We start from the raw sequence: 12,443 nt of genomic DNA, 5'->3' as shown, positions 1-12,443 counted from the left end.
GATTATTCTTCAGTCTCAAGGTTTTTGTCACAATGTAGTCCAATTATGACTTGGGTGATGTCACAGTAAACATAGCAACCAGTTTGGAAACTAGCATTGCAGTTTGCAAAAATATACTTTTGAGAAGCAATCAACACTTAGTCATTGTGATTCCCTGTACTTACAAGATATTATGCAATTTCCTTTAATGGCTTTTCAAAATAATTCATTTCTTAAGCTGCCTCATAAACGACCTTGTCTGCTACACGGACTCGGCCGCTTTATTTGGTGGTTATAGGAACAGGCCATGAATTATGTCACCGTATACACCTCGGGGCGGGTTATTAACCCTATATTATCAAAGCTGTGGAATGTACTCAGAAAATGTTATACTTTGGTGGTTCATACAAGGTTCTTAAAGAAAAAAGATGCCCCAAATTGAAAAAAAAAAGTGTTCACAAGACAAAAGTGAACCTTTCTCCCAGCACTCACTGCACAACATAAACAGCCAATTTATCACATACAGCAAGGCATATCTAGGTTGAACTTTGCATGACACCCAAGTGTTTTGGAAGATTAGAGACCCACCTCTTCACAGATTGAAGACAATGTCCTCTTGCCTCCATCAGGTGTCTCCTCTGCTAATCTATTCCTCACAAAGTCCACCACCTGCTGGCTGGTTAGGACATTCCTACAGGGGGAGGGGGCAGAGAAGATAGTCAAGCTGGTAAAAAACCTTGAGGACCATGTCATGTATTCATAGTCTAATCTTTAAACAGTCTAATCTTCTGGCAGCAAACTTGTTGAGTTCTCTGCACTAGCTTTTATCAATAACCAGTGTATCCACTATGCAAGTGGGAAACTGACAAATACACAGAGGAAAGGTTGAAAAGATGTAAAATATACTGCAAATCCATAAAATGTTTATATATGTATAGATTCTGAAGCAAATTCAAGTTGAACTGTAACTCATAACACAAAATTCTTTAGTAGTAAATTACAGTTTAACTTAGCTTCAGAAGGATTTTTACCAAAAGAGCTGAACTTTCACGCATTATATAGATAGTTTAACTTTCCTAGATTTGCTAGTTATATTGCCCATCTGGTTGTCTGGCCTATATTGAGCTTTCCTAGATTTGATTTAGCCCCTTCTGGCCCTCCAACACTTACCAGATGCCGTCACATGCCAGCACCATGAACTCATCATCAGGCTGCATGTCTATAGAACGGACATCAGGCAGGGAGGTGATCATCTGGTCTTTCAGCGGAAGGTCTTCATTCCTCTTGTAACAGTGGTCTCCTGTGGGTTGGAACATAAAATACACACATTACAATTTCCACCATGGATGAGTTTTGGTACTTTTACCTTTGCTGTCTCGTGGAAAGGGGCCTAAATGAAAGTATTAAGGTGACCTGAAAATGTTTTGGGTATATTAAACAAAGTAGAATCTCAAAACAGCTTCCAGGTTTAGAAAATTGCTATAAACCTGAATTCTTAAGCTAGCTTAAACATGTTATGCATGAAAAACAACAGAGGTTTTATTATTTTTCAATATCATGCTGTATTCTAGTGTACATTTACCTATGTACGTAACCATACACTAGTATCTAAGTGTTCCAACAGTCAAAAATTAGGTGCACAGAAGTGCACATGTACCCAGTATTTCAAGCTTTACACATACCAATTGCTCTGGACAAGTTTAGTCCTCCGTTGACTCTGCCATCTTGAGTGACCTTGCCCCCAGCCTTCAGTATCCTGTCCCGCTCCTCCTCATCTTCAGGCTTGTGGTCTATAGACATGTCGATGGCACGGCCCGCTCGACACAGCACGCAGCGGGAATCCCCAGCATTCCCCACATACAGCTTCTCCTGACTCAGCAGAGCCACCACTGCTGTGGTTCCACTGTCTGAACCAGGCTGCAGGAGACAAGACATAGATGAGAACAAGAAACTACTTAAAAGATATCACTAACTTGATATCTGAACAGAAACAACATTCTTAGATCTGGCAAATTTTACAATGCAAAAATAGGCAAGTAAGTCACAAATACATAAGAGATTGCTTTTTTATTTGAAAAGACACATAAAAGATTGCTTTGTTATTTGAAAAGACACAAAGCTCAAATTGTAACAAGATATTCAACATTTACTTATGTTGTTGCATCAATTGCTTTATCTCAGAAAAGAAACCTGTCAGGAGGAAAACATACAAGAGGATGGTTGTTTATAGTATTCTCTTCTGTGCAAAATGATTAATGAAATCTTCATTGATGAATCTGCAGATTGTTTGCAAGCATCAGAACTCTCCATACCATGCACTCTCACAACCAAGAGATGTACTTGGGAAAAACTAAGGATTCCTGGTCAAAAAAATCATGTCTGCACCAGCAATTTTTTTGATCTGAGAAAAGTATGTTTTTCTTCGTTCACCTGTTCTTTGTCAGAGAAAATGATTGGTCCTTCATCTGCATCATCCTCTTCCTCCTCCTCCCCATCTTCATCCTCGTCATCATCAAGATCATCAGAATCTTCCTCAGAATCATCTTCATCAAACATATCTTCTGAAAAACACATTGAACATCTTACAGCCCCATCAAGCTCTGGACAATGTTTCTGTAGCACAACTGGTACCAGCCTCAATAGTAACCAATTGGGAGACCCCAGTTCAAACCCGAGAAGGGCTGCACCCATCTTTCAAAAAGGACATTGACGGAGACCCATGTTCAAGGAGTTGCCTCAACTTCAAGCATTTTAAACTAGAAGGGCTAGCAACCCCTCCCAGTAAAATATACTGTTGCTGTCCTACTAGGCACTTTCAGATTCTGTAGAATTTGAAGCTTCTGCCTCCTACAATGTTGCTTGTCCAGATTATAATGACAGGAGTGTCAGCAACTGTATCATAGAAGGTAAAAGAGACTAGATGATACATTGCAACTTTGATTAACCTGGCAGCTGGGTTCCACCTACCATCACTGTCCTCCTCTGATTCCTCCTCCTCCTCCTCCTCACTACTGTCAGGAGGCGCACGGCTGCCCCTGGGGGTGGAGTCAGACCCACTACCCCCTGCTTCACCTGCTGGGGTGGACTTCTTACCTGTAATATAGGAGGAACAAACATGTCACAACAACCTAAGTATTGACACATTGCAACAATCCCAACTAGGGATCAGCACCAGTACTAAACAGTCAGGTCAAAGTCTGGTCCAGGTCTACATTGTTATTTTCTTGGAACAGAAAGCTCCATAGACATGTCACAGGACTTGTATTGTTAATTTTCTGGTCCAAAAACTGTTCTACCAAATGTTTTTTGTAGGGCTTAATATGACTGGTCTAGCAAAAAAAAATTCCTCTGTATAGAACAGCACTCACCCCTAATCTAAATCGTTCACTTCAAAATCTTTTGCTTCAAAAACAGTTAACATTAAACCACCCATGACCGCGAAAGTTTCTGCACTTACAATACTATAGCTGCCTTCCTGTAAACGTAAACAAGGCCTTGTATTGTCCCCAACACTGCCCACAAGTCCTTTCAGTCCTACCTTTGCCTTTCCCTTTTCCTCCAGTACTGCTGCTGACAGAGGAGCAGCCATTGTCTTCTGCTGTCTCCTGACCTGATGATGACCCTTCCACTGATGATGACCCTTGACCTGGTGTTGCAGCTGACCCTTCACCCTCTGATGATGCCCCCTGAACCTTGGCGACAGTAGAAGATGAACAAGGACCACTGTTTGAACATGTTGCATCCCCAGCACCTATCTCTGAGGAGGAGCCAGCACATGAACTCCCCACTGCTGAGTCTTCTGCTGTAGCTGTGTGACTAGATGGACACCCATCCCCCTCCCCATTTGCTGTTGTTTTTGGTTTGGCTTCATTCTCACTTGAATCTCTTGGTTCTGACTTTTCTGCTTTCGTAAAACTTGTGCTACTGGCTTCGGAGACTTCTGGTTTGGATGCTGACTTCTCCACTTTGCTGCAGTTCCCCTGTGCTTCACTCCCCTCCACTTCCCCATTCTCTGTACAGTTTCCGTCTACTCTGGAGTGTGTTTTTTTTACGACTGGTGACTGGAATTTGTTTTTCTTGCGCAGTGCAGCTGTAGCCTTGTTCTGTGCCTTGCCGTATCTTGCCAAAATCTCCTCAATGGACATGTCAGCTTCTTGTTTAAGAAGTGATGCCTCGTCTTCTGGGTCATCAGCAATCTCTGCATTTGGAAAAAGAATTAAGGAGACTTAGAAAGCTCCCTAGTTCATCAGCATCAGAACTGGGGCGATTAAGAGACTCTGATTATATCTATAAGACTACCACTACTACTAGCAACCAAATGGGTATAAATATAAGTATGAGACTAGAGATGCATTAATTTCTAGACGGGTTCTTCCCTAAAAATCAGTAATACTTTCAACAGTCTTGCAGGCAGCACCCATTACTTGTTGGGAGTGAAAATAAATTCATTCCACCCGTCTGACGTATATGAACTTGATTAAAATGTATTCTCAAGGCTTGAAATAAAAGACCCTCGCTAGAAATCTACTGGATGTGTAACAAGCCACCCCCCTAAGCTTTTGAGCAAATCAAACTTCAAAAGTGCCTTATTACCTTGCTCATTCTGTTCATCTTCACTTAGCCCAGCTAGCTGCTTCAGCTCGTTCACCACATCCTCCTGTGTCAGCTTCTCATCAAACGACAGGAAGCCCTCCTGCAGCGCATCTGTTAGGTTCCCATCCTTGTACAGCTGCATGGACTGCAGGTGTTCAGGCAGGTATTTTGCACAGTATTCTGCCACCTCTGCTCCTGGATGGTAGGAAAACATATTGATTGGAAGACTTGACTGCTACTATAGAACATAATGCATTATCTGAACAGCAATGATTGATCCCAAATGGATCCGCCAGATCCACTGTAGGAAGTGAATTTGGTCGATCAGAATTTAACTCCATCAGAACTAGCTTCAGACCAGGATTTGCAAATTCCAATTCTGTGCTGGGTGAATTTTGATTTGCAAATCCTGGTATGAACTGGACAAAGTGTGACCATGCATAAAGTTACAATATTCAGCAATGATTTGATGGAACATTACTTTAGTAATGACCTGTTATGATTACATATGCATGAAAAACAAGTTTCTGTACGACCACAGGCCACACTTTGGCTTACCTCCATGCCCATCATATACAGCAAAGAGGGATGTCTTCTCATCATATTCAGGAATGCAGTTGTGGGCATCCTGCAGTACAGAAGAGGATGGTTAGGTGGCATTCTTTCAAACAAAGCAATCTCAGAATGAACATGTTCAGACATGATAAATGACAAAGAATTAATGACATTTTTTCTACCTTGTGTTAAGAAATAGAATGGGGGAAAATCACAACAGATCAACTTCTTACTATACCATTCTGCTTCTTATAATTCAGTATGAAAAGAGGAAGAAGTATTGATCAATTGCCTTGTTGGGTTGTATTACCTTGTCCTTGTTCTGGGCCTACTAGCTAAAACTTTTAGTAAAAGCACTGACCTCAGTGACCTGTTATTAATTGACTTCAGAGCATCAAGGTCTCATAACACAGTATTTATACGCGACCCCCGTCCCCAAAAGTAGTTCGTTAGAAAATAGTGCCCCGCAGTATTTGCAAAAGCCGTAGTTATTCTTGTGTGTACAACAGCGAGGTGGAATCTGTGGTGAATGGTAGAGGAATACATCGGTATTGATACTGTATAAGTTGGATTACGTTGCTTCTTCGGCCGGCGTGGATTTGCGCCTTGATACTGTTACCGGCACTTCCTGTTCGTCTCCTGCAGTTCCATGACCTCCGCTGGGGGTCAAATCAAAGTGTCTTTTATAGAAAAACGAGCCGGCAAATCTATGCTCATTTTCAGATATTTTGTAGGTTGTACCCTCAACTTCAACATACTAAATTCTTGTGAATTGTATCTGCACCTTACTATAGGTTTTGAGTCGTCGAACCACCTCAGTTTGGGGTCCTTAACCATGTAAATCCCCATAGGCGAAAAACTGTGTTCTGAGACCTCAACAGTTATAGGTAATGAGCCTAATAAATACCATTCTAAGCCATTTAGGAATATATGCTATATCATGGGCCTATATGCCATCAGGACTGGAGAAATTTTAAAATATTTACTTCGCCTAACCTTCTCTAAAAGTTCTACCCATAGAATTATCTCTCCCACAAGCATGCACATGTTTACAGTTTCATCCAACTCCATTTAATGGAGGTCTAGGTCAGCAGCATGACTGGGAATCTTGCATGGCCACCCAGACATCTGGTAGAAACCTTGTCTTCCATATGGAGGCTGTCCTGACCTGACAGTGTTTACATCAGGTAATGACTGACAAGTTTGAATGTAATTTGGCCAGTCTTACTCTTTCCCTGTCCCACAGAAACTACATATGGCCATATTGTGATCACGTTCACGATTACTGCTCCTAAAAGAACATTCGAATTTGAAAGAAGTTAAGAACTAATCAGCTTTAACTGCAATGTTGTAATGTTTATGCAACTCAACGGCTTTTGTTCAACTGATCCACTCAAAACATCAGACTTGGGTTAGACTTCAACATTCTCATATTTATATAAACAGAGGCATTATGATGTTCTCATATCTCATGATTCTGTTGTAATAGCTTTAGTAAAAGTAAATTAGTAGAGACTTTGCATTTGTACAAATGCAGTTAAGAAATTAAACAGATCCAGAAAACATTAATTGTTACATTTTCTTAGTAGCAAGCAATCTGTGCATATTTAGTATAATTTTACAGCAAATATTTATCCCTCATATCAAATTACCTAACCTCCCTTTGTCTGGCAATGTTTACCCATCAATATAATTCAATCCTATATCTTACCCATAAATTGATACAAGAAAAACATAGGTTAGTCAGTTAGTTGTCTTCCATTCTCCAACACATTTACATTGTGACAATGGACTAGTATTTGCAAAAACATATTGGTACTAGCAGCTAATTGGTACAAGCCATGATTGTGGTCACCAAATTTATTTAGTTTGATAGACAGTTGTAATTTAGTATATGCACTCCCTTTCACCCTGTAATATTTAATTCCTGAAAATAGGTTCGTCTTTATTAAGTAACTTTTTTTCTGCGACTGGCTGACACAGTGACAGCAGCTGGGTGTGCTGTACCTGGCTACACCTTACAAGTACAACTTCCAACTTCAGCTTGCTGTTCTTAGGGTACCTACTCGCTGTTCTTCAAAGGTGAGAATCACAATGAATATATCGATGAATGAAGACCTTTATTGCACATTTTTAGTATACCCACTAGGTTAAGTACAGGTCACAACAAAATGATAGTCAACCAACACAAGAATAAAATTCTAATAAGTGAATTTGACTTCAATTATTCCTGAAATCGTATGACGGCATTATATAATCGTTATAACGTTACTTGTGTTGAAAACAACACAATGTTTGTCCTTAAGTTTTTTCGCAAGGCAATGTCTGACCAATCATTACATACCTGTCAAGTGACAAGCTAATGATCCGCCCATGTCTCATGAACTCATCATGGAATCATTGAACTCTTATCAAATCGAGAACCATGACCTTTGAACTTTTGGATACTCCCCAACCCAACACTAATTTTACACAAAATCAAGAACTCATCTTTTATTCTTTTGTAATGATCAGATGCTCAAAGTCAACCTTGACCTAAAAATGTCAAATGATTGATAGTGCCAACTTAGTCAGTAGATAAATTTACGTATGGGAACCTGGCGTTTCGTTTGGTGGTCACAAATCTGTCGGGGATAAACCCACGATGGCCACGGCCATGGATACCATGATATTTTTCGTCCCACTATCTTTATTCAGCATCAATTTGGTACCATGTGCACGTTTGTTACTACCAATTTCTAACAGTAAACGCTGTTGAAGTAGGTTTGGGTAAAAGCTCCTTGGCTGAGACTACACTTCTTGAATTTGCGAGAGCGTATCCACCAGCTCAAAATAATATGCAGCATATCTAACGTTACACAACGCCGTAAAATTTTATACCTGAGGCAACTTACGCAAACAGGAACACGTTTATCATCAATTCAAGACATGGCAAACCCTTGTGACTAAAACATAACCATCGATCCGCGGCCAGCTTGGCAAACTAAGCAGGTAAAACGTCAGCAGCTACGTGTATTTTTGCAAGACTTACCTCCATTGAAATCCTCCAACCTTGCATGGCAGAAACGCCATAACTCAGCCTAGACGTGCTTCCGTCCGCAGAATCTTTCTCCAGTTTTGGCTCGGAAAGGTAGGCGCCCATTTTGTTGTTCAATTATCCGGGTCGTCGGTAAAGATTAGCGCAAAACACTCGTGATAATTGACCAAAAATGTGCTGGAAGTGACCACGTGCGTACCCCTTTCTTTGCTACCCTGCATGAACCTCCCCGCGCTACACTGACTGAAATGCCGATCACGTGATTCCGATTTAAATTCAATCAATGACGTAAGTAATTTTGGCGCGACAACAACTGCCGTTTTCATATGTAACCAGCCGTCCTTGGACCATTTATGCTCTGACGTTGAACAGATTTTAATTTGAATGATTTAACCTTTCATAATTGGAAAAAAATACTCCAGAAAAATTGTCCTCAGTTTAATGGTCCGTGACGTCACGTCATCGTCTACCTCAGTACAGTACCTCAGGTGACGTAAAATCGTGGAATACAGCTGGAAAAAGATCAATCTTTGATGTTATGAAATTATTTGTGCTGCATTATTTGTGGCATATCAAAGGCTTGCATATTCCGAATCTTTGGTCGGAGATTGTCCCATCTGTTTTTGATTCCGAGGGGGCGTGTGAGTGAGCTGGTATATGCAAATTAGAGCTAGAGTGAGGCTAGCAGCACATTCGCACAACTGCGCATCCGCGGGTTGGACGTAGCGAAGGTGGGGGAGTCGATCGGGGACAAAAGTTTTTGAGTAGATGGACGTTAACTGCCTCAGATAACGACATTTCTGACCGAAAACTGTCGGATTTTCCAACGCCAAGATGCCGACCAGTAGCCAGGCTGACAGCATCAAGGGCTCCGAGTCGCCCCACAACAGCGGCGAGGATACAGAAGACGAGGAGGAGTCCGAGGTTCTGGAGGACTCGCCCTGTGGGCGATGGCAGAAGCGCCGTGAGGAGGTACGGTGGATTTTGCCCCCAATCTGACCAACTTTCTCAAGCTTTTTGCTCAGAAAAATGAAGCAACAGTCTCAAGTTGAAATTTACATTATATTACTGACGAGAAGTCGCCAGAATTTGTGAATTTTGTAGCACATCTGGGAGTAAAGATGACCGGATGTTATTTTCTGGCAGCACCTCACCATCTGCCTTGGCCTCTGCTGCTGGCACTATGATGTTATGTCATGTTTCGTTGGATATTTTGCCACTTACTCCTCAAAATCAATGATCATGTTGATATTCTTTTCACATACATCATATGCGACGTACTGATATTTGATTTTGCACAATTCCGTGGAAATGTTGTTCCAGAGAATGGTTAAATCTGGTGAGGACTGGCTTGACAAGCCTCCATCTTTGTGCTATGTTCCACGTTGCTGGAGGGTTTGTTTAGTCGTGTTGTGGGGAGGGGGGCGGCACGACATGACTCATTCATTCATTCCTCAAGTTACACCGTGACGTTCGTCTACAGGAAGGTGGAACATGTTTCACAGCGTCATGCTTTGTCTTTAGTTAACGATTTACTGACTTGTTTTCGAAAGTTCAGCGTTTGTGTAATGTGAGCTTGGCTATCATAAATTATTTACTTCCCAGTCCTTCAGGTTAGAAAATTCCTGTATACCAAAAATATATAACACCGTATATCAGCTTTTTTCTTATCTGTCTTTTCCAGCTTATTAAAAAAAATCCCAGTTACATATAGTAACATCTATAATGATCTTGCTTTTTGTTATCAATGATAATATGTGACTGAAGAAGGGAATTAACAACAAAAAACTGAGTGAAAGCATCTGATTGTGAAGATTCAACAGGAATCAACTCTGTCATATGATTTGATATATTTTTGTTCCAGTTATGGTCAAATTAACCCTTGGGAGTTTTTTAAATCCTACATTTGTGCAGTCTTACCTTCATGTCAAACACTATTAGTATTACCCAAGAATAAGGGGGCTTAGTGACAAGTTAGTCAAGAAAAAAAGGCCATGTCACGTGCCTTTCACATACTACAGTGATTGTTCTTTGTACTTCTTCTCTGAAGCAACAAAAGACTAAGTAAACAAAAGGTAGACCATGTGTGTATTACAAGCTGCCAATTTAGTCACAGCCTGGAGCAAACACTAAAATTCTAAATACTGTAAATGCAGAAATGTTGGCGGTGGATTAATGCTCGCGGTTTTCGCGGTGACCACTTCACCACGAACTTAAAACTACTGCGAACATTTTTCTATCATGGTATTAGACTGCAGTCTATGGTGTTACCGCGAACTTAAAACCACCGCGAAAGGTCCCTTTTCCTGCTACCGTGAAATTAAATCCCAGCGAACTTAAATGCATGTACATGTACATGTACTAGGACAGTGGGCGGCCCTGTATCTGCTAGTTCTTAAAAACATTTAAAGCTAAAAAGAAAAAGTGTCATTCATCATCTTGTCATCATCTCATACTATTACAAATATAAAAATAATAGTATGATAATACCACCTTGGTTTCTGCTTTCTGGCAGTTTGTTGCAGCAAGACTGATAGACTGATAGAGTCTGTTTTCACACTGTACTGGTGTTACTGGTTAGTCAGAGTGCTTTCTGTGTTATTTCCCAGGCCTGTCTGGATGATGTATGAAATGTATTGTAAGACATTGTAATTCAAACCAGTTCAAAGATGTCCAATCAAGGTAAAGTAACCTTCCCTCTAGAAATCTGTCTATGTACATTTGTATCCATATCTATCTATCTATCCGTCTGTTATTTTAAGCTTAGGAAATTATACTTTTATTAATTTCTTGTCATGAAGTTCAGTTTTTTTAGAGACAGGGTGACTACAAGCAAATTTCCATTCTGGTTCTTGGGGTAGAAGGATTGGTCTTGCACGTTGCCCTGTTTCCAGCTGCACCTGCTTCAAATGTTTCTGAAAATCAAAAAGTATCAAGATGCTTGCCTACAGTTGTTTGCTCTTGATGACCTCATTCTGCCAGGAATCAGGTCAGGGGTCAAAGTTTGTTGATAAATAGTACCCACAAACCTTTCCTTTTTTGTCACAGGCTGATTGACTGATTCTTCCTAATCAGGTCAATCCAGCGCTTTGGGCTGTTTGGTGGTCCCTCACAGCCTGGCTACTATTCAATTACCTAGTCCAGCCTGCCCTGACAAAAATCAATTTTTTTTCAGGGCGGCGTGGTTGTAATATTGGGTTGTACCAAGGCTAGTTCTCTCCCAGAAGAGGAAAAATTCATGTAATCACCAGCAGAATTCATGCTACATGTACGATGGTAAAAAAAAGTACAAGTACAATGTAGTACTATTCTCTGAAAATAATTATGTAAGCCATTTATTCGGTAGTTATAGGAACTGGCCATAAATTTATGGCACAGTATACACCAGGTCATTGTGAGAATCAGCAACACTGAGACCACAAGGCCTGATCACGAGTATTTCACAGTGACACATGAAAAACCAAGACAGGGCTGGAAATACCACCTGCATATGCAAGCAGAAAATTGAAGCGGTGCAGGTATTTCTTATGTTCCCCGGTATTGCTGCTTGCTTTCTGCTTACTGTGCAGTAGGTGTATGGATTTTTACCAGATTCTATGAATCTGAAGTATAGAACTTCAGAAGAAATGGCAATGCTTTCAGAACAGATTTTAGTATGATCCATACTTCTTAAATTCAGAGTGGTGCAGGTAAAATTTGTCTGGTGCTGGTATGCAGAAAAAATATATTTCAAGCCGTACAACTTAGTACAAGACCAGGTCATCCAACCTTTGTTTTTGGTCCATGAACGAGAAAGTTGCATTCATCATGGGCATTTTATGTCATGTAAATTTTAATCATAGCCTAATAGAGTCTGGATGACTTGGAACATACATTACTCACTCTCACTCATGTACTTGTGTATGTGTAACCATAATGTTTCTTGAGGAACACATTGTAATTGGTATTCTGTTATTATCTCTACAGTCAACTCTAGGAGATATGTATATTTTGCACTGTTGGTTGAATTGCTTAGACTTCTTACCCTTTCGACATTACTGTTATAATTTTTATCATTAGCAAGGATAAAAGTCTGCCTTGCTCTGTATAGCTAGTTGTGTATGTGTTTTTTTAACATTGTCATCTAGCCTTAGCAATATAGTACCTTTGTCATTCAACAGCGTGTCACTTGTTTCACCTTTCCCCACTACAGGTGAAGCAAAGAGATGTGCCTGGCATAGATGCAGCATTCCTGGCAATGGACACAGAAGAAGGTGTGGAAGTGGTGTGGAATGAGGTC

General features: G+C 40.5%; 2 protein-coding genes across 2 annotated transcripts in view; one reads left to right on the top strand and one right to left on the bottom strand.

The window, feature by feature from the left end:
• LOC118409437 (protein phosphatase 1G-like) overlaps positions 1 to 8,357 on the bottom strand; it is a 9,915-nt gene extending 1,558 nt beyond the window's left edge. The window contains exons 1-9 of the mRNA XM_035810468.1: positions 8,159 to 8,357; positions 5,131 to 5,200; positions 4,573 to 4,767; positions 3,518 to 4,177; positions 2,947 to 3,072; positions 2,410 to 2,540; positions 1,662 to 1,896; positions 1,150 to 1,279; positions 568 to 670 (exon numbers count right to left, since the gene is read on the bottom strand). Coding sequence (XP_035666361.1) covers positions 568 to 670; positions 1,150 to 1,279; positions 1,662 to 1,896; positions 2,410 to 2,540; positions 2,947 to 3,072; positions 3,518 to 4,177; positions 4,573 to 4,767; positions 5,131 to 5,200; positions 8,159 to 8,269 — 1,761 coding nt within the window. The 5' untranslated portion in view covers positions 8,270 to 8,357. The remainder of the gene's footprint in view (positions 1 to 567; positions 671 to 1,149; positions 1,280 to 1,661; positions 1,897 to 2,409; positions 2,541 to 2,946; positions 3,073 to 3,517; positions 4,178 to 4,572; positions 4,768 to 5,130; positions 5,201 to 8,158) is intronic.
• A 310-nt stretch (positions 8,358 to 8,667) lies between these two features.
• LOC118409438 (nuclear receptor-binding protein-like) overlaps positions 8,668 to 12,443 on the top strand; it is a gene marked incomplete in the record, with an annotated part of 15,622 nt that continues 11,846 nt past the window's right edge. Inside the window, 2 exon segments of the mRNA XM_035810469.1 lie at positions 8,668 to 9,136; positions 12,357 to 12,443. Coding sequence (XP_035666362.1) covers positions 8,999 to 9,136; positions 12,357 to 12,443 — 225 coding nt within the window.

The sequence above is a fragment of the Branchiostoma floridae genome, chromosome 2 (genome assembly GCF_000003815.2).
Source record: "Branchiostoma floridae strain S238N-H82 chromosome 2, Bfl_VNyyK, whole genome shotgun sequence".
In the NCBI taxonomy this organism is placed as follows: Eukaryota; Metazoa; Chordata; class Leptocardii; order Amphioxiformes; family Branchiostomatidae; genus Branchiostoma; species Branchiostoma floridae.
The sequence above is the reverse complement of the archived record's forward strand: the minus strand, read 5'-3'. Positions and strand labels throughout refer to the sequence as shown.